General features: G+C 40.9%; 1 protein-coding gene across 3 annotated transcripts in view; it reads left to right on the top strand.

Annotated features, from left to right (window-relative positions):
* The window catches only part of PIGN (phosphatidylinositol glycan anchor biosynthesis class N), a 478,983-nt gene that overhangs the window by 357,032 nt on the left and 101,708 nt on the right, over positions 1–20,243 (top strand). For all 3 annotated transcript variants that reach the window (XM_075314844.1, XM_075314846.1, XM_075314845.1), the window contains 3 exons: positions 2,157–2,265; positions 6,838–6,940; positions 10,200–10,302. In XM_075314844.1, coding sequence (XP_075170959.1) covers positions 2,157–2,265; positions 6,838–6,940; positions 10,200–10,302 — 315 coding nt within the window. The remainder of the gene's footprint in view (positions 1–2,156; positions 2,266–6,837; positions 6,941–10,199; positions 10,303–20,243) is intronic.

Consider the following 20,243-nt stretch of genomic DNA (forward strand, 5'->3'; position numbering starts at 1 on the left):
AGAGGGGAGAGACCGACCACCCACAGACGACAGCTGTTTCGCACCGGCAACCGGTGCTTAGACAAGTCCCTAGGGACGGTAATCCATTTTTTTGCAAACTCCAGCCAACACTTACGACAATATTGAAGTTGTGGCTTCTTTCCTTTTTTTCAGGCCACCATTCAAGACTTGTGTAACGTGTGTTGCACAGTGCTTGCATGGATATCTGTGATACCAATATTATGAAGCATACGAGCCACCTCCACGTCCGTGCTTCTCGCGACAGATCTGATTTGTTATGAGCCTACTTGTTGATTGCTATATTTTCTCTGGACGTCCACCTCTTGGGTTTTGAATAGATGGACGGATTTCATGTCGTATTCTTCCACTATCCAGGCACTTACATGATGCAGTTTGGCAATTTTCTTGTCCAAGAGGCCGCTATCAATGAGCTGGATGATGCTGTTTCTCTTTTTTTTGGGAAATCTTCTTCATGGCTGCTTCTCAATTTTAAACCAGTGACCTTTCACTTGGTAATCAACCTAATGACACACTGAAATATTAGGGAATTTGAGGACAGGTTGTAATTTGTAGTAAACTGGACGAAAAAGATGTTTCAAACACCAGGAGAAAAACAGTAACAATGCAGTGACATGACAAGAATCTGTGTAACTAATCCTATGCTAAATAGTTGCAAGTGAAAGTCATGTATAAGATTGCCAATATGATTGTCTGTAAAATGATGGTAGTCTCACATTCAAAGCTGTAATGGATGGTGAGATATAAAGCTTAAAAGTCAAAAGTTCAAAACATTGTTACCGTTTTGCTCTTCATTGTATGTATTTCTTAACATAGTGTGGGGGTCCTAAAGATGCAATTATGTTATTTTACCATTGATGGTGCATATAGATTTGGTTATTCGGTGGAGGAAAGGCTTTCTATAGATGTGATTGTGTTATTATACTGTAGGTGGAGCCTATATATATAATTCTGTACTCCAAAAATGATGACGGGATTGTTTTTACTCTGCTGTAAAAGAGTGTGACTTCATGTTGCAGAGTTGAATAATTTAAAAATGTTTTAAATGAAGGTTTTTAATTTTTTACTAATATTAATTACTGTTACTAGTGCAGATGATAGTGCTTAGTTATCAGAAACTTTTGGTTAACTATAGTAATGCTCCTTTCTGATGCCAATTACAGTGTTGTGCCTGGCTCACATAATACACCAGCTAATAGCCACATCCAAGGTCTTAAATGTTGATCTTCTATGTATCACTATTTGTCTAGTTCTAAAAAGAGTTTTTTTTTGCTCAAATGGATCTCAAGTAAAAAGGGGAACCCTCCCCCGAGATACTGTAAGCCTTCCTGTGTGCATGTAGCAATCATTTATCTCTGATCGATTGCTCAGTTTAAGTTTATAAAAACATTGATAGTTAACAATAAACTTATTTTTTACAATTAATGAAAATTGATTGTAAATATAATTTTAGTATTACATTTCTCTGTTGGATGATACAAAACACAGCACTTTTAAAGAATTTTGCCTTGGCTTTCACATTTCTGGCCTGTCCTTAGAATTGAAAAGTAAAATCTGATCAATGTGGGACTGACAGCCGATCAGCTTTTCCCGGTTCTGAGTCCGGCCATATGTGCTCAGTTGTGGAGCTGTGCGGCTGTATCTTTGGCAAGGTATTGCATATCTGCCTCCTATTCAAATTATTAGGTGGTGGATTTGCAATACCTGGATACGACCACTGTGCATTTAGTGGAGCTGTGTAGTTCCGCTCCTCAACTGAGCACATCTGGCCACCACCAGTTGTGGGAACAGCTGTTCAACAGGGATGCCGAGTATCTCATCCATACCGATCAAAACGGATGACCTATTCTAAGGATAGGCCATCATTATAAAAGTCCTGGACAACCCCTTTAAATTAGAATAATTTAAAAAACGCTCCCCTGTTTTGAGATCACTGTTACATAATTTTATTGATATGAAACGCATAATTGGATTAATTTAGTTATGTTTCATTAGTCGTTGGGGAAAAAAAGCAAAACAGTTATTTTATACTCCTATAGCTCTTTATAGATATAAATACCAATGAAAGTGAAGGGTTTCTTCTTCTCTGCTCTAGATTTTCTTTACTGCATTAATAATGTTTTCCATTTACTTTTCAGATGATAAGTCTTGCAGTTTCCATATGTGTAGTCAGCACAACCCACTCCAGCCTGGCTGCCAAACAAGGACTACCATTGCTGAACCAAATTGTTAGTTGGACAATTTTAGGTAAGTGCGCTATATATTTTCCATATTGACTAGAATTACATTGATACGCAGTATATTACAAAAATGAGTACACCCCTCGCATTGTTTTGAATATTTTTCTGTCTTTTCATGGGACAAATGTAAAGTAGTCAATGTACAGTGTTTTCCCATGAAAATATATAATAAACTATTTACAAAAAAATTAAGGGGTGTACTCACTTTTGTGACATATTGTACTTGATCATTAAAAAAACAAAAAAAAAACAGACTAATGTGTTGTGAGTGAGGACATTTGGAAATCTGGGTTCACCTAATCCATTGTAAGCCATTATACAAGAGCTTTCTTGTGTTTTGCAACAATAGTTTTCTTGGCCAGCGACTGGGTCCTTACACTTGTTTTTGCTCCTTGATTTACCATAGATTGTTGCTAACCAACAACTTCTGTAACTTTTTCATTTTTTTCAATTTTGTATCGGTAATACGTGTCAAAATCTGCCAATATAACCGACATCTATTTTGTTGTTTCTCTCAATTACTGAATTATCTACTTGCAAAGCAACCTTCCACCAGTAGCACCAGCTATCTGCTTTTACCACAATATTTCATATACTGCTGATACTATCAATATAATTAATATGAAGTTGTTAAAGGGTTATCAGGGTCTCTCTTTCAGTGCTGGTTGCTGGTGGTATACAATCCAAAAATTATTTTTTATAGGCTGCAACTATGCTTGTGCTATATATATATATATATATATATATATATATATATATATATATACAGTATATATATATATATATATACAGTATATATATATATATACAGTGTGTATATATATATATATATATATATATATATATATATATATATTACACACTGCACTGTATATACTGTTATATACTGTGCATATATATATATATATACATATATATATATGTACATACTGTTTGTGTGTGTGTGTGTATATATGTATATATATATATTACACACTGCACTGTATATACTGTGCGTATATATATATATATATATATATATATGTACACACTGTTTGTGTGTGTGTGTATATATATATGTATGTATATATATATATATATATCTCATTGACTCATTTCATAATTTCATACACTTTTGTTGTTAGTTAATAATCAATATTTTGCAAGTCGAGACCTCTCAACAAGACGTAGCACAATATACAGGTTATATATCAAAGTTTTAAAAAAGTGCTCATTTTTTCCCCAGGAGTAATTATATCTGAAATTTATTTAATCTCTGATATGATATAATTATTATTGGATTGTGAGTCCCTTGCATTTTTCGTTGGCATTTGATTATTTTGCCATGTCTGAAATTGTATTTGGTTGTAACGCAAAGGACTGAATCAGCTGCTCTTGGATATGCATTAGATACAGGGTCAACCAGCGCCTGAAGGTTAACAGACTTTTCGAGTAATATTGCATTGTGAACCCATAATGTGTTTCTGCATCTGGATAGCTTTGAGCAAAGCCGGGTCTGTGAAGATCTTAAAGATGCATTCCCTCTATTATTAGTCCTGCTATTGTCGGTGCTTTTTTATGTGTCTAGATTTTGGATTACGGTCTACGCTTTGGTTAACAAAAAGTAGTAGAAGGTCTAGTACTCATGAATAATAATTATAGGCACTAGGCTGATGATATAAGAGGATTATGGCACTGTACTTGATTCAGGAGCAAATCAAACATTTAATGTTTGGTGAAGGCATTTCTATATTTCTGCTCTCGTAGCATGTTAACTTCTCAGATGAAGGGATAAAACAGTGCTATTTTAAGGTTTCTTTTTTAATGTGATTAAAATTAAAGATTTCTTGCTTAAATGTATTTTTTACGTAAGTATGTTATCATTGCAATTATAGATTAGAACTATATGCCATCTTTAAAGGGAATCTCACACCCCAAAATATTTATGGTATATGTGCATGTAGCTCTTTTAAATACAAGTCCAGCAATACCTTAGCCTGGCCCGGTCCCTATCACCGTTACTGAAAAATTGGCTTTTAAATTGATATGTAAATGATCAGGTTTGCCTTTGCAGGATCACAGGAATTACTTCTGAGCAGCCATTATAGAGGTGGTCCACTACAAAGCGTAATGGCCACATCGATTTAAAGCTGGGAAGGAAGGCTTTTCTAAATACCTATTTTTTTCAGATCAACCTATGAGCGGCACTATCTCTGTCCGCTCATCCCCATGACGTGACCCTGACTGCTGCACCCTCTGATGTCCTGTGATATCACGTTAACTTCCGGCATTGGAAGTTGACCTGACATGACGGAGGCAGGACCTAGTCTCCTTGAGTGCCTAGGCTGTGGGTGGAGTTTCATTACATTTCACAACAGCTCACCTGCTTGCAGCGCTCTGTTAAACAGTGAAGGTGAGAGCGTGTAAGATGCTGGGCTGTGACGTGCAATGAAACTCAGCCCACAGCCCAGTCACTCAGGGAGACTGGATCACGCCTCAGTGATGTCAGGTCAACCTCCAATTCTGAAACTTAACGTGATATCACCGGATATGCAGCCTGGGTCACTTTATGGGGATGAGCGGACAGCGATAGCACAGCTCACAGGCTAAATTGGAAAAGGAAGGTATTTGAGAAAAGCCTTCTTTCTCAGCTTTAGATCTATGTGGCCACTATGCTTTGTAGTGGACCACCGCTTAAAAGCAAAGAGAATGCAAGCCTAGGAACCGACCACTTCTGGGATTGTGGTTGGTAACCTAGGCAATGAACAGTGAGCTGTTAAATTAAGAATGCCTCCATTCTTGAGAATGGGAATAATTTTTATCAACTGAAATTTTTAATAACTGCAAAGTTGTCTTTCCAATTTTAGTAATTTACCGAGGTTACAAAACAGTGTGACAAAATATTATGTTACTGAAAGAGTCCACTACGTTTGGGTGTCCGTCTGCAGAAACGTATTTGTGCAAAAAAATGGCACAAAACAGAGCACACGCTAACGCAGTGCGCTCCATAACAGTGAATGGCCCTGTCGGGCGCATGCGTCCGGAACACGCTTTGCAGAGTGGGGGAGGGGCGGTTCGGACGGATGCCCCGACGGGACCTGTGAGCGGAAGGTAAAACGCAATTGAAAGGAGCCTAAGACACATTCATTAATATTTCATAAGAATTGTTTCCCCCTTCTACTGTATAACAATCTGGTCTAAAAATAAAACATATAGAAGAAAGTAAGTGAAGTAAAGGAGCCTTACATAGACTTATCCATATTGACCTCTAAATCGGATATTATGGACCAGGATAGGTGATATATATATGAATGTTGGTGTCCAACCATTAGGACCCCCACTTATTACTGTAACTAAAAACCACTTTATCAGCATGAAGTAGTATGCATGCCAGAGCTCTGCTCATTCACTATCTGTGAGTACAGGAGATAATACTAAGCCATCTCCATCAGTCCCATTGATGTGAGCAGAGTAATGGTCACTCATGATTATTACCTAATGCACCTTTAGATTGAGAAGTTTGATTCTCTCTTTAATATTACCATTCATGGATAAATTATGCTATATTTCACCTTTTGACCAATTTGATGTAGAATACTTGTTATTCTTTAAAATAGATTTGATGTAATCATGTCCATCATACTGTAATATTACCCTAAAGCCAATTTTCCCCAATGAATATTATATATTTTGTTATTATGGAAAAGATTGTAACATGAAAGGGGTTTATTTTAATTTCAGATTCAGCATAGGCAATGTGTATATAGACTACAAGCTGATGGTCTTAATGACAACCCTCATTTACAAGGGTTTAATTAATAGAGAAGTCCTACCCTGAGTAGGAACAAGTGGGTCTTCCTATTCTGACCCTATGAAAATCAATCTCTGATCATTGATTTAGGTATATGACCTGCGGTTCTGATTAATATTTAATCTTCAAATTATTGTCCACAAAATAGGCTGAATGGAGTGTTCTAGGCCGTGAACAAGTCCACGGTCAGCTGAGATTATGGGTTTCTACCATGTAAGATCTCCAACCACACAACACCTTTAAGAATTGACATTAACAAAGCTTGTTCAAAAGAGAGTTAAAATGAAGAATGCTTTTACGAGGACATCTAAGCACAAAGAATATTTATGCTGTGCTGTCTCATCTGAATTATGTGCCATTTTAAGTACATTTTCCAAAAATAACATGAGTCTATCCTTCTGCTGCCACTCAGCAGGCAGGGTGTCCTTACCGCACCTTATTGCTGATGTTAAAAAGCAATTAGCGAGCAGAAACATGGTGTAATCACATTAAACCGAATGTGGTATGCCTCTTGCTGTTAAGAAATTTTTATTGAATGAGACAGCTCTGTCTTCACGTCTGAGAAAGGTACGAAAGAACTTTACAACATTTATCTGATTTCCCGTATGTTTTCTATCAACTCAGTCCACTTGGCTCGGAGTAAGCACAAGTAAACAAGGACAACGTGCAGAATGCAGAGATTTATGGTCTGCTCTTTGTTTAATTGCTGATCTCCATTAGGTTTGGCAGACATGATGTAATGAAATGTGATGGGCTCTAATAATACCATCCTCTCTTTTTCTTTTTCAGCTTTTTCCTTAGTTGTGCCATTACTTAGTTCCACGTTCCTGTTCCAGCGGCTCCTGAGCATTTTTCTTTCTTTTGTGCCCTCCTATCTTCTACTTAGTACTGGGTAATATTTTTCATTTTTGGGAATTCTTAAAGTTATTTTAAGCTGTACTGTAAATTTCAAATTCACCCTTTGTGAAATTTCAGAAAAATTGGGATAATTTACTGTAGGTTTTATAATTTCCACAGTGCAAGGTATTATGTATCCTCTTAAAGAGTTATTCCCACTATCACATTCTTTTTTACAAAGCAAAGTAAATGTATACAGTGAAGGAAATAAGTATTTGATCGCTTGCTGATTTTGTAAGTTTACCCACTGACAAAAACATGAATAGTCTATAATTTTAAGGGTGGGCTAATTTTAACAGTGAGAGAATATCCAAAATAAAATCCAGAAAATCACATTGTATAAATTATATAAATGTATTTATATTTTGCAGAGACAAATTGATATGATTCCTCTGTCAAACAAAACTCAATACTTGGTGGCAAAACCCTTGTTGGCAAGCACAACAGACAGATGTTTTTTGTAGTTGATGATGAGGTTTGCGCACATGTCAGGAGGAATTTTGGTCCACTCCTCTTTGCAGATAATCTCTAAATCATTCAGATTTTGAGACTGTTGCTTGGTAAGTCAGAGCTGCAGCTCCCTCCATAAGTTTTCTATAGGATTAGGGTCTGGAGACTGGCTAGCCACTCCATGACCTTAATGTGCTTCTTTTTGAGCCACTCCTTTGTTGCCTTAGCTCTATGTTTTGGGTCATTGTCGTGCTGGAAGACCCAGCCACGACCCATTTTTAATGTCCTTGCAGAGGGAAGGAGGTTGTCACTCCGGATTTTACGGTACATGGCCATCCATTGTCCCATTGATGCAGTAAAGTAGTCCTGTGCCATTAGCAGAGAAACACCCCCGAAACATAATGTTTCCACCTCCATGCTTGACAGTGGGGACAGTGTTCTTTGGGTCATAGGCAGGAATTCTCTTCCTCCAGATACGGCTAGTTGAGATAATGCCAAAGAGCTCAATTTTTGTATAATTTGACCACAACACCTTCTCCCAATCATTCTCAGGATCATCCAGGTGTTCATTGGCAAACTTCAGACAGGCTTGAACTTGTGCCTTCTTGAGCAGTGGACCTCTGCGGGCACTGCAGGATTTTAATCCATTAAGGCGTAATGTGTTACCAATTATTTTCTTGGTGACAGTGGTCCCAGCTGCCTTTAGATTATCAAGTCCCCCCCATGTAGTTTTAGTCTGATCTGTCACCTTCCTCATGATCCTGGATGCCCCACGAGGTGGTATTTTGCATGGAGCCCCAGATCGATATCGATTGACACTCATTTTGTATTTCTTCCATTTTCTTACTATCGCACCAACAGTTGTCTCCTTCTCACCCTGCAGCATCTTACTTATGGTTTTGTAGCCCATTCCAGCCTTGTGCAGGTCTATGATTTTGTCCCTGACATCCTTAGAGAGCTCTTTGGTCTTGCCCATGTTGTAGAGGTTAAAATCTGACTGATTAATTGAGTCTGTGGACAGGAGTCTTTTATACAGGTGGCAAATTAAGACCGCTGTCTTTAATGCAGGTAATGAGTTGATTAGGACCGTCTAACTGGTTTGTACGAGCCAGAACTCTTAATGGCTGGTAGCGCATCAAATACTTATTTCTCTCTGCAAAATTCAAATAAATTAATATAATTTATACAATGTGATTTTCTGGATTTTATTTTGGATATGCTATCTCTCACTGTTAAAATTAATATACCCTTAAAATTAAAGGCTATTCATGTCTTTGTCAGTGGGTAAACTTACAAAATCAGCAAGGGATCAAATACTTATTTCTTTCACTGTACTTATTGTTCATAGAGTAAGCCCAACATAAAGTTTCTTTCTTGTACCTTTTGTTTTCTTTTTTCATCTCCATCTGACTCTCTCTGCATGCAGGTTTACACAATTGAATGGGCAGTCCTATTCTTACACTGCTTGAACTACATTTCTAGACATCAACCTGTTTCCCCTCAGTGCTGCACACCCCACTCTCATCCTGTTTCCTCCAGACTTGCCCCACCTGTTTGATAGTCAGACGATAGCCTTCTGCCATATGTTTTAACAGAGTTGTGTACAGATGCATACAATGTACAAAAGCATAGTGTGTATTCTTTAGTGTGTATTCTAAACATAGAATACACTCACTTGTTGGTGTTGGAGACACATCAGAGTTTTCCTAGAAGCCAGCTGATAGAGACTCCACTGTGCATGCTTGACCAGGAGCATTGGAACTACAGGATAGATTCAATGCCAACTAGAGGGTAAATAGAGCTTGGAGGGACATCTTTTGGGTCGTGACATATGCAAAATAGGGTAGATTTACATTATTATAAGACAACATTGTGATTTTGAGAATTACCCTTTAATTTTAGCATATGAATTGTGATCATTAGAATTTGTTTTTAACCAATTGGTTAGCAAAATAGTAATCATCAAACATTGCAAAATTGCCAGTTCATGTCTAGTTTTATTTTTATATAGATGGAACATACTATAGCTTGGTTCAGTATATTTCTCTGGAGGGCCATGATATTCCACCTTTAAAATTAATTATATTTTCCAGGCTGCAAAGATTCAACTTTTAGTGATGTCAGGTCTGTTATCTTACACTGCTGATATACAGTTAAAGTGCTGAGTGCTGAGGCTGGCGCTACACATAGCAATTTTGTTGTATGACAATTTCAAGTTTAAGTGTCACAGAATCTTTAATGTGATTTTAGGAGCGCTGCATTCCAAAGAAGGTAGCGGTAGCTAGTTTTTGTACCCTTCTTATCAATCATACACATTCAGAGAAAAATTGACACAAACTGACTTCACTTGAAATTCATTTGTGTCATTATAGTCTATGGCCTCATTAACGGTTTGTCTGAATTCCGTTCTTTGGGGGATTTAGAAGGAACCTACCGACGCACTGCAGAACCACAGTGTAAACAGGACCTTAGTCTATTGTCTTGTCTTTTGATTTGCACCAGACTAAAACTAAGGCATGTAATTATCATTTTGAATGGCTTTTTGGTCTGTTAAAAAAAAAAATAAATTCCAATCATCAACACACATTAGGAAACCGGTTTGAATATTTTATAGTTTAGCTATATTATGGCTTTTATATATAGTTTTAGGCTGGTGATACATTTTACAAATAGACTAATAACATAAAGAATATTTGCTTAAAAAAAAATATTAGCTACTCAGTATGAGTTCTGCTTTTCCATTCTTAATCATTATACTCTAGTGTAAGCTGCTCACCCGTTCTACTTTCTCTTGTGTAACATAGGTATGAAGCCTTTTTTCCTGTGGCGCTGTCATGTTTAATGTTTGTGTGGATATTTATAGAGCAGGAAACTCTAGTAAAACAAGGGATTTCATTCAAGCAAAAGGTAAGGATTTTATGTAATAAAAAAATAATAATTTATAATGCTCTAAAATATTCTTTGAGAAAACAGTGTGGAATTATGACATGTATCAAATATTGGCCTCCATGTGAGAGGGCATTTAAAAAAAAAAATAACCCCCAAAACAACAAAAAACATTTTATTTTTCAGCCATATTTAAAGGGGCTCTCCAAGAGTGTTATCAAACTGCAGCTCGTCCTAGTCATGTGTCAGTATAGGCTACAGACTGAAGCTATACAGTTCCGAAGATCTGTGTTTCAACTAACTAGAGCTGTATCACTTATACTTCAGTGGGTGGCTGGGAGCATTGTTGTTACGTGTGAAGAAATATGTTTTAACCCACGTTGTGCTTGATGGGGAGATCTCCAGCTTCATAATCCTCCTCCATCAGTTTGACAGCTTTATAGCAGTGCACAGAAACTGACAGCGCCCAACTGGAAAATGTTTAAACATTTAGGAGGATGAACCTGGAGATGATCTTAGGGAGGAAAATATATATTTCTTGATGTAATAGCAATTCTCACGGCCACCGACTGAGGAATGTGTGATACCGTTTTTGTGAGTTGCAAAACAGGTCTTAGGGGTTGTATGCCTTCAGCCCGCACTGACACATGACCAGTACAGGCTTGATGATTTCAGATTATTAGTTGTGGTAGTGGAGAAATCCTAGGAATGTAACAGGTTACAATAAGGTAGGAAGATAACTTGTCATACTCTGAAACAATATACATTTTTACTGTTTTAAAAAATTGTAAGGAAACAAACATAAACTTAAAATTAAAAAATGAAAGATAATAAAAAATAAAAATTGTATGATTTTACTGTAAACAAGAGGCTATAACAATATATATGCAACAACAAATTGAAAAATGAAAACATAAAAGTGGCTATGCAGAGTAACAGTCCTTTAATTCATTCTTGAAATTGTCCCACAATGAATTGACAGGAATGTACCTGTCAACTTTTCAAATAATATGTATTCGGTGATGCAGTTTTTCCAGTTTCTGCTGATGGTGGCAAAATAAGGAGTCATACTAAATTGATTTAACTTTTCAAGTTTTTGTTAAAGGGGTTATCCGGCTTATTTTGAGTTTTTTTCATTATTACCCTATTGGGCTACATTGGGGCAGGTAAGTAGATAGTGACCACTTACCTGCCCTGCTGTCAGCCCCTCTCCCCCGGGTCAGAGTGGTCATGTGACAGCTCTTGCCGCGATTTTGCTGCTTCCGGTCATTTCATGTCAACATGGGCAGGACCATGTTGACATGCAAATCTGGAACAGCATGTTGCCGCCCTGCTGGGCTGTACAGTGCGTGGAGTCCCCGCCCCCTTCCCTGCACCCTCCCACACATTCCTCCGCACCCGTACTCTCCCCGCAACCTCCCACTCCTGCAGTGCTGGCAGCCGCGGGGATGACGAGCGCTGCTGTCGGGAAGTTAGATGACAAAATTACCTGCTGTGACGATCTCCTCCTCTGCCGACGTCACCGCTGTCACTGCCTTCTATGCCCGCGCGTTGTCACATCATGTCTCGCGGGCGGCCCGAGACTGTCACTAGCAGTGACGTCACGGGCTCTCGCGATACTGCTGAGAACACGGCGGGCATAGAAGGCAGTGACAGCGCTGACGTCAGGAGTGCAGGAGATCGTCACAGCAGGTAATGATCTCATCTAACCTCCTGAAGTCAGCGCTCGTCATTCCCTGCAGTGACCTGGGCTGACCTATTGATGTTAGCTCAGGTCATTGCACTGGTCTCCCAGCGAATGGGGAACATTTTGTTCTTCATTGACTGGGAGTCTCATTGACTATGGTATGGATCACCGTGGGACCCCCTTATTGGATTGCGCTGGACCCGGATTTGATTGTTCTTTTCAATAAATTGGTTAAAGAGGGAATGTGGGGAGTGTTTTTTTTTAAATAAAACTTTTTTGTTGTCTATTTTTTTTTTCTTACTGACTGGGTTGGTGATGTCGGGTATCTGATAGACGCGTCACATCACCAACCCCAGGGCCTGATGCCAGGTGACATTACACATCTGGCATCAACCCCATGTATTACCCCGTTTGCCACCGCACCAGGGCAACGGGATGAGTTGGGGCAAAGCGCCAGGATTGGCACATCCAATAGATGCACCACTTGGGGCAGCTGTAGCCTGCTATTTTTAGGCTGGGGAGTGTCCAATAACGGTGGACCTCCCTAGTCTGAGACTACCAGACCACAGCTGTATGCTTTACCTTGGCTGGTGATCCAATTTGGGGGGACCCCATGTTTTTTGTTTTAAATTATTTAATATTAAATAACAGCGTGGGGTGCGCTCTGTTTTGGATTACCAGCCAAGGTGAAGCTGCCAGCTGTGGTTTGCAGGCTGCAGCCGTCTGCTTTACCCTAGCTGGCTACAAAAGATAGGGGGATCCCACGTCGGATTTTTTTTTTAATTTATTTATTTTAACACGCACGCACGCACGCACATGTACCATACATACATGGCGTATATATCTACTATAGACTCACATTGGGTGCTATATATAGTCTGCCTTACACAGTATTCATTTATCTATAAGGGGTGAGGAACAGGTAGCATCTCTGTGTGTCACCATTGTGCATGTGAGGTGATTGCTGTGTCACAGATGAGAGAAGCAGGATCTCTGCTCTGTCACTTATGCTGAGAGGTCAGGTGCTGGGCAGAATACTGACAGCCAATGAGTGTGCAGAGGGAGGGCAGGGGGCGTTTCTGGACAGTGAGGCTGGGCAGGGGGTGGGGTTGGACAGTGAGGCTGGGCAGGGTGTGGGGCTGGACAGTGAGGCCGGGCGGTGCAAGCTCTGACTGAGGTTTGGCAACCAAGAATACAGGAAGTTGTCATGTTTGCTGGAGCTGAATGTAAACAAAGATCTGCAGAGAATAAAGGGTGAATTCAAGAGGAACAAAAGTCAGAAAACAAAAATTAACAATGTAGGGGTGATTTATATGACAATACAGCACAGATTAGCTTACTTTTTTTTGGAGTGTATGTTGGATAACTCCTTTAAGTCTTTGTACTGGTTTTAGGCTTAGCTTTGTAGTTCTCATGTTCTCATCGCTTAGGCACTTATAGGAACGAAGTAAACAACTTCAGGCAGTTCAATATGTTTGTTTACTTTTGTGATCATTGGTTTCCTAGTCTTTTGTAAAGATTACTTTATAGGGTGTAGGCCTGCTGAATATCAAATGTTGACTGCCTTATTGTATAAGAAGTGAATTGCTCATATTCTTTACAGCTTCTTGGAATGACAACTGGGGCAGTCTTGAGAAAGATTGCAGCTTACAATAGTCGAAGTATTTACGGTAGAGTACGAATATTCGTGTCAAGATTCATAGGTAGTGATGAGCGGACCCGGACTGTAAAAGTCCAGATTTGCGCGATTTCAAAGATATTTGGATGCTGGACCCGGGCTCGGGATTCCAAGTGTTTGATTTGGATCTGCTACTCAAGAAATTAAAAAAAATAAACAAAGGAAAAATAAAGAAAATAATGAATCTAGCACTTCATACTTACCAAGGCTCAGTCGCGGCTGTAGACTGCTCTCGCAGCTTCTCCTTCACTTCCTAGGCCGCTCATCGTTGCTCATCCATAGCCTCATGAATCATGAACCAGGAGGCACAGGATTAGCATAGGAGAAAATATCATGGGCGCAGAGATCTGCTTATCCCCCCATCTAGGGGTCTTACCGCCAGATCGCTGCTTCGATTATAAACAACTCCATGCACACGTGGAAAAATAATGTTTATTCCTTCTGAAAAACATTGGGCTACATTTTGAACACTCCCGTATCATGTGACAAATTACATCATACCTGGAAGGAGCCCGTACATTCTAGCATCTACCTTTATATTTAGTGCACGATATAGACGCATGCAGCGCGGAAGTGAATGCGTGACCTGGCAGCAGCTTGCCGCCATAACACGGAGCTTCGGTGAGTATACCGCGTGCTCATATCCCCCATCCCTTCTACCAAAATTTTTAATCACCGGATTCTTGTGCCCATAAATTTATATGCGTACCAGATTCCGGACCGTAGGGACCCACCGGTCTCGGTTATCTGCGAGTCTGCTCATGTCTATTCATATATGAGATTTTTTTTTTAATTCACACCTTAAAATAAACAGAAAGAAACTAGAAAGAAGTCCATCCTTCCAAATGCGCAATAATTTATTAGTTGGATGATTGTGGAGAACTCCTACTACAGCCATTATTTGAAAACCAAATTAGACACTACTTTTGTCATAAGAAATGCACATCATTGTAACCCCTACTGCATATCATAGAATGCTGTCTAAAGGCGTCATGCTATACATAATAGAAACAGAAGGACACAGAAGCTTTGCCTATTTGGTGAATAACAGGAGCCCAGAACTATTGATATAGAAACCTCTGATTCTGACCTTTTAACCCATCAAATTCTGCAGTCAATAGCCCATTTTCACTCATGTGATGCTGATCAGCTAAGTATTTTTCCATTAGTCATTAGGCCAGAGACCATGATGGCAATGTTAAAATTGCAATGACACATAAAATAAACTCATTACTTACACTACATTCTGTATAGTGTAAAAAAAAAAATGTTTCCGATTTTCTTCTTTTTAATCCACCACTTTCCCACATGTAAATATTGATAAAAATGTAACTACACCCCAAAATAATACTATATAAAATGATAAATGTTCTCATATAATGAAGCCCTCATTGCTACATCAACTAAAAACTGAAAAAGTTAGTGATTTTCTTAGAAGAAAAAAAAATGTTATGTGATAAAATAGAAAGCAATAATTACACTTTGAGAATCCTCCTGCTGCTGATCTCGGTCTGTTTTTGTCCACGTTCTGTAGTACTGATGTGCTCTACATGCGCAAGTGACTTCTGCAGCCAATCAATGACCTTAGCGATCTTGTGCTGTAGATATCAGTATCATCGTTAAGATCTGTGCTTGGCTGTTGCAATGTGCACGTCTTCCATGCAATCAATTCTTGGACAGTTCAACAATATTGGGAAGAACATGACGGTTGCAGCACTGGGTTGGAGGACTAGCAGCGGTCATGGACACTTCGGGTTTGTAGCCCACTAATACTTTATTAATGATAATCTTTACTATAGCGCCAACATATTCCGCAGTGCTTTACAATTCAGAGGTTCATATACAAACAAATATTCATAAGTAACAGTTAAAGAAAATACAATAATTAAAGCAAAAATAATGACAACCCTGCTCGTAAGAGCTTACAATCTACAATGGGGTGATGTGGAGGTGACAAGGTACAGGTGCTGATTTACAACGACAGTCCAGCCAACTCTAAGAAATGGGGGATATATAAAGGCGGCATGAGCCAATAGGCAGCCAATCTTTGTATTGCTTTTGTGTGCGGTGGAGTCTGATGGAGAATTACCGTATGTTCTGAGCGGCGCCCCATACAAATCTATTTTGTGTGCAATTTTATCACCAAGCAATCACCACCTCCATGTTTGTGAGTGGTTGGTTACTTCATCAGTGTTTTGCATCTGTGATGCCTCCATCTTTATTGGGGGGGCTTTGCTGCATTCTGTCAGTGCATTAGATCCTTTGGCCTGGGCATGTTAAAGCTGCTGTCCTCTTCTTGCTGTGAGTAATTGCTGAATTTTTGGAGGAAATTATATTCCTCTTTTTGTTACTTTTTTTTTTTATAGAATTACCGTATTTTTAGGACCATAAGACGCACTTTTTTTCCCCCAAATATTGGGGGAAAGTGGGGGGTGCGTCTTATGGTCTGACTATAGGGCTGCGGCCGGGTATGAGGGTGGAGGGTGTATGCTGCGGTGGAGAGGGTCATCGGGGGCACGAGCAGGCTGTAGCAGCGCCTGCTGTGACCACGTGGACCCGCTCATTACATATGCACGCCCATCCTCCCGCCCATCTCAGCGCAGAAGTCGGCGCTGACAGGTGGGCGGGGTGACGAGCGGGGACGCGCGCATAGTAAAGAGCCGGCCGTGATCACCCCTGGCAATTACAGCCTGGAGTGATCATGCTCGGCTGTATTCACTGCCCTCCGTGCATCATCATCAGCGCGGGGTGTAGTGAATCAGTGTACTCACCCGTCACTGTTCCCCTGCAGCTTTGCGATGTGCTCCTGTCTGTGCCGGTCTGCTGATCTATGGAGGCGGCGAGCACAGCGATGACGTCATCGCTGTGCGCGCTGCTAGTGTCCACAAGAATCAGCTGATCAGCACAGGCAGGAAGACATCGCGAAGCTGCAGGGGAACGGCTCCACACACACAGGTCAGCGGCGCAGAGAGGAAGATGATCGGTGCTGCAGGGAGTGAGGAACAGGTGAGTATAAACGTTTATTTTTTTTCTCTGTGCCATAGGATACAGGCATATACGAGGATGGTATATGAGCACGATGGGGGCATATAGCAGGATGGGAGTATATGAGCAGGATGGGGGTATATGAACAGGATGGGGGTATATGAGCACGATGGGAGTATATGAGCAGGATGGATGGGGGTATATGAACAGGATGGATGGGGGGTATATGAACAGGATGGGGGTATATGAACCGGATGGGGGTATATGAGCAGGATTGATGGGGGGTATATGAACAGGATGGGGGTATATGAGCAGGATGGGGGAATATGAGCAGGATGGATGGGGGTATATGAGCAGGATGGGGTATATGAACAGGATGGGGGTATATGAACAGGATGGGGTATATGAACAGGATGCTGATATATGAGCAGGATGGGGGCACATTTAGCAGGATGGGGGTATATGAGCAAGATGAGGGTATATGAGCAGGATGAGGGTATATGAGCAGGATGGGGGTATATGAGCAGGATGCTGGTATATGAGCAGGATGGGGGTATATGAGCAGGATGGGGGTATATGAGCAGGAAAGGGGTATATGAGCAGGATGGGGGTATATGAGCAGGATCATATACAAGGCAGGAGGATCAGTACCAGGATGGGGTACCTTAGTAGAGAATTTGGGGATATTACCCCCATAATAGTGTCAGCAGCAGATCCTCGCCCCATAACAGTGTGTCATGACGACATTTTTTTGCTTAAAATTTTATTTTCCTATTTTCCTCCTCTAAAACCAGGGTGCGTCTTATAGTCCGGTGCATCTTATAGTCCGAAAAATACGGTATGTTCTGAGAAGTAGTGGAGGGCGCTATATAAATTAAATTTGATTAGGGAAGGTGATTGGCCACCCTAAAAAGATGTGTTTTAGGCCCGTTTCACACGTCAGTGAAAAATACTGACGTTTTTCACTGGCGTGTAAAACACACACATGTCCCTCCGTGTGCCGTGAATCACGGCACACGTGGGTTGTCTAAGTGCAATCCGGGCTCCGTTCTCCGTGGCCCGTGATTGCACTTAGAGATTAACTCACCTGTGCGCGCTCCCGCTCTCCATGGTGCTGATCGCTCCCGCAGTGCAGCATCCGGCCGGCGCTGACCCCCACAGCAGCTGCTTCCGGGTCGGCTGTGTCGTGCATAATGAATATGCGTGACAGTAATGAGCCGGCTCAGAAGCAGCAGGGAGAACAGGCTGCAGAGAGCGTCGCTGGAGCCGGGTGAGTAAACATGATTTTTATTTTAAAAGCACGTTTTTTTCTGGCACATGTCTCACGGATCACACCACTGCGTGGTCCGTGGGACATCAGTGATGCCAGAAAAAAATGGACATGTCTCCGTGCGGCAATCACGCACACGCGGGTATGCCGCACGGAGACACGTGCAGTTAAAAATCACTGATGTGTGAGCAGACCCATTCATTATAATGGGTCTGCGTATGTCAGTGATTCTGGTACGTTTAAAAAAAAGCACAAACGTACCAGAATCACTGACGTGTGAAACAGGCCTTAGGGAGTAATAACAAGAGGAGGAGGCGAGTTTTTAAAGTGCAAAAAAGTACATATTTTATTAAGGATGAGGGTGACACAAACTTGTAGGCATTTAAAAGGATAAAACCCAGACCCATCCAAGGGCTACATGCATATGGGATACTGTGCCATAGTCACTGGAACATTCAATTAAGTATACAATATCAAGTATTCTATGTTAAAAAGTCTCAAATGTATATGCAATAGTATCAGATAAAATCTGCAGCATGTGGGGTATATAGAGTTAAATAACACAGAAATCGAAAATACTGCCAGTAGATAGTATAACTATAATGAATGGCCTGTGACCATGCAGATCACACATCATCTATCAACAATTGTATAGGCATTGCAGGGTTACGTCTCATAGCTAGTGCAGAGTGATTAACTCATATTACATAGATCCTGCAGAAGCAGGAATCATACCCTTAGATGCCGGAAAATTGTCCACAATGGAAATATGCAAGTGCACACTTGGGGGTCGAGGGTCGTGGTCCCCAGGCTGCCCGACGTACGTTTCGATAGAAGTGTTGTCTTTCTTCTTCAGGGGAAGGGGTGCCGGCATGGGTCTGGGTTTTATCCTTTTAAATGCCTACAAGTTTGTGTCACCCTCATCCTTAATAACATATGTACTTTTTTGCACTTTAAAAACTCGCCTCCTCCTCTTGTTATTATAGTATTATGAGTTTGTGCTACCCATGTGGCCCTCAGATCAATGAGGACCCGTGGGATATTTTTGAATATGGTTTTCTGGTATTTTGCTTTTATATAGGCCTTAGGGAGTGTCTAAAGACTTGCAAATTGTGGTTCATCCTAGAACATTCCAGAGGATTGGTGCAGCTCGGGAGAAGTCTTGGAGCCGGGTGTGAGAGGCTTGGATTAGTGTGGAAGTTAGTGGTAAGTCATTTGCGGAACGTAGAGAGTGGGGAGCTTTGTGGGTGAGAACACGCAATTTAAATTGGATCCTATAGTGTATGGGCAGCCAATGCAATGACTAGCACACAGCAGAATTGTCCAAGTTACGATTAGCCATATAAGTGACCCTGGGCACTGCATTAAGGATGGACTGCAGAGGAGAAAGTCTAGTTAGGGGGAGGGCAATTAATAAAGAATTACAATAATTTAGGTTGAAATGGATCAGGGCCACGGTGAGGGTTTTTCTAGTTTCCATGATGTGAAAGGGGCGGATTCTAGAGATGTTCTTCACGTGCAAGCGAAAAGAGTGGGTGTTCTGTAGCGAGTTCTTCACTGAAGGTATGTAATGAATCTGTTTGACAGCATCATTATGGCCATACCTTTGTTTTAACATGCATAATCCCAGTAACATTTCTTTTTAACTCCATCAGCCCTCAAGTTTTCAACTTGCTGAACAGGCCAAATTTTAAAATCTGACCAGTGTCACATTATGCAGTAATAGCTCTGGAGTGCTTCAATATGTCCCAGTGATTCTGAAACTGTTTTTTCATGACATATTGTACCGTTTTTTGTTTTTTTTTTATAAGACGCATTGGATTATAAGAGGGACCCGAAATTTAGAGATAAGAAAAGGTAAAAAAAAAAAAACGGGGTCCGTCTTATACTCCGGTGTTATCTTACCAGAGGGGGTGGTGGAGCGGGGTCACAGGAGGCTGTGCTGGCAGCTACGGCAGGTCCGTCCTGGCAGCGGCGCGGGTCAGTGCTGGCAGCGGAAGCTGCGGTGGTTGTGTGGTGGAGCAGGCCGGTGCTTCAAAGAAATGGCGCCCGGAGCAGCGAGTGATCAGATGGAGCTCTCATCCAAGAGCTCCATCTGCGCACACGCTGACTCTGGGCGCTATCATTTGAAGCCCAGACCGCGGACAGACCATCTGGGACACCCACCGCTTAGCCACTGCAGTCTTCACAGCGAGCCGGGTGCTCGCCCAGAGTAGATGCCAGCAAGCCACCCGACTTCCGACACAGAGAGTCAGCCGGCCGCTGGCACAGAGAGTCAGCCGGCCGCCGGCACAGAGGCTAGCTCCAATCCCTTTATCCCTTCTACTACCATTTTTAAGCTC

This window comes from Anomaloglossus baeobatrachus, chromosome 6, assembly GCF_048569485.1.
Source record: "Anomaloglossus baeobatrachus isolate aAnoBae1 chromosome 6, aAnoBae1.hap1, whole genome shotgun sequence".
NCBI classification, from domain to species: Eukaryota; Metazoa; Chordata; class Amphibia; order Anura; family Aromobatidae; genus Anomaloglossus; species Anomaloglossus baeobatrachus.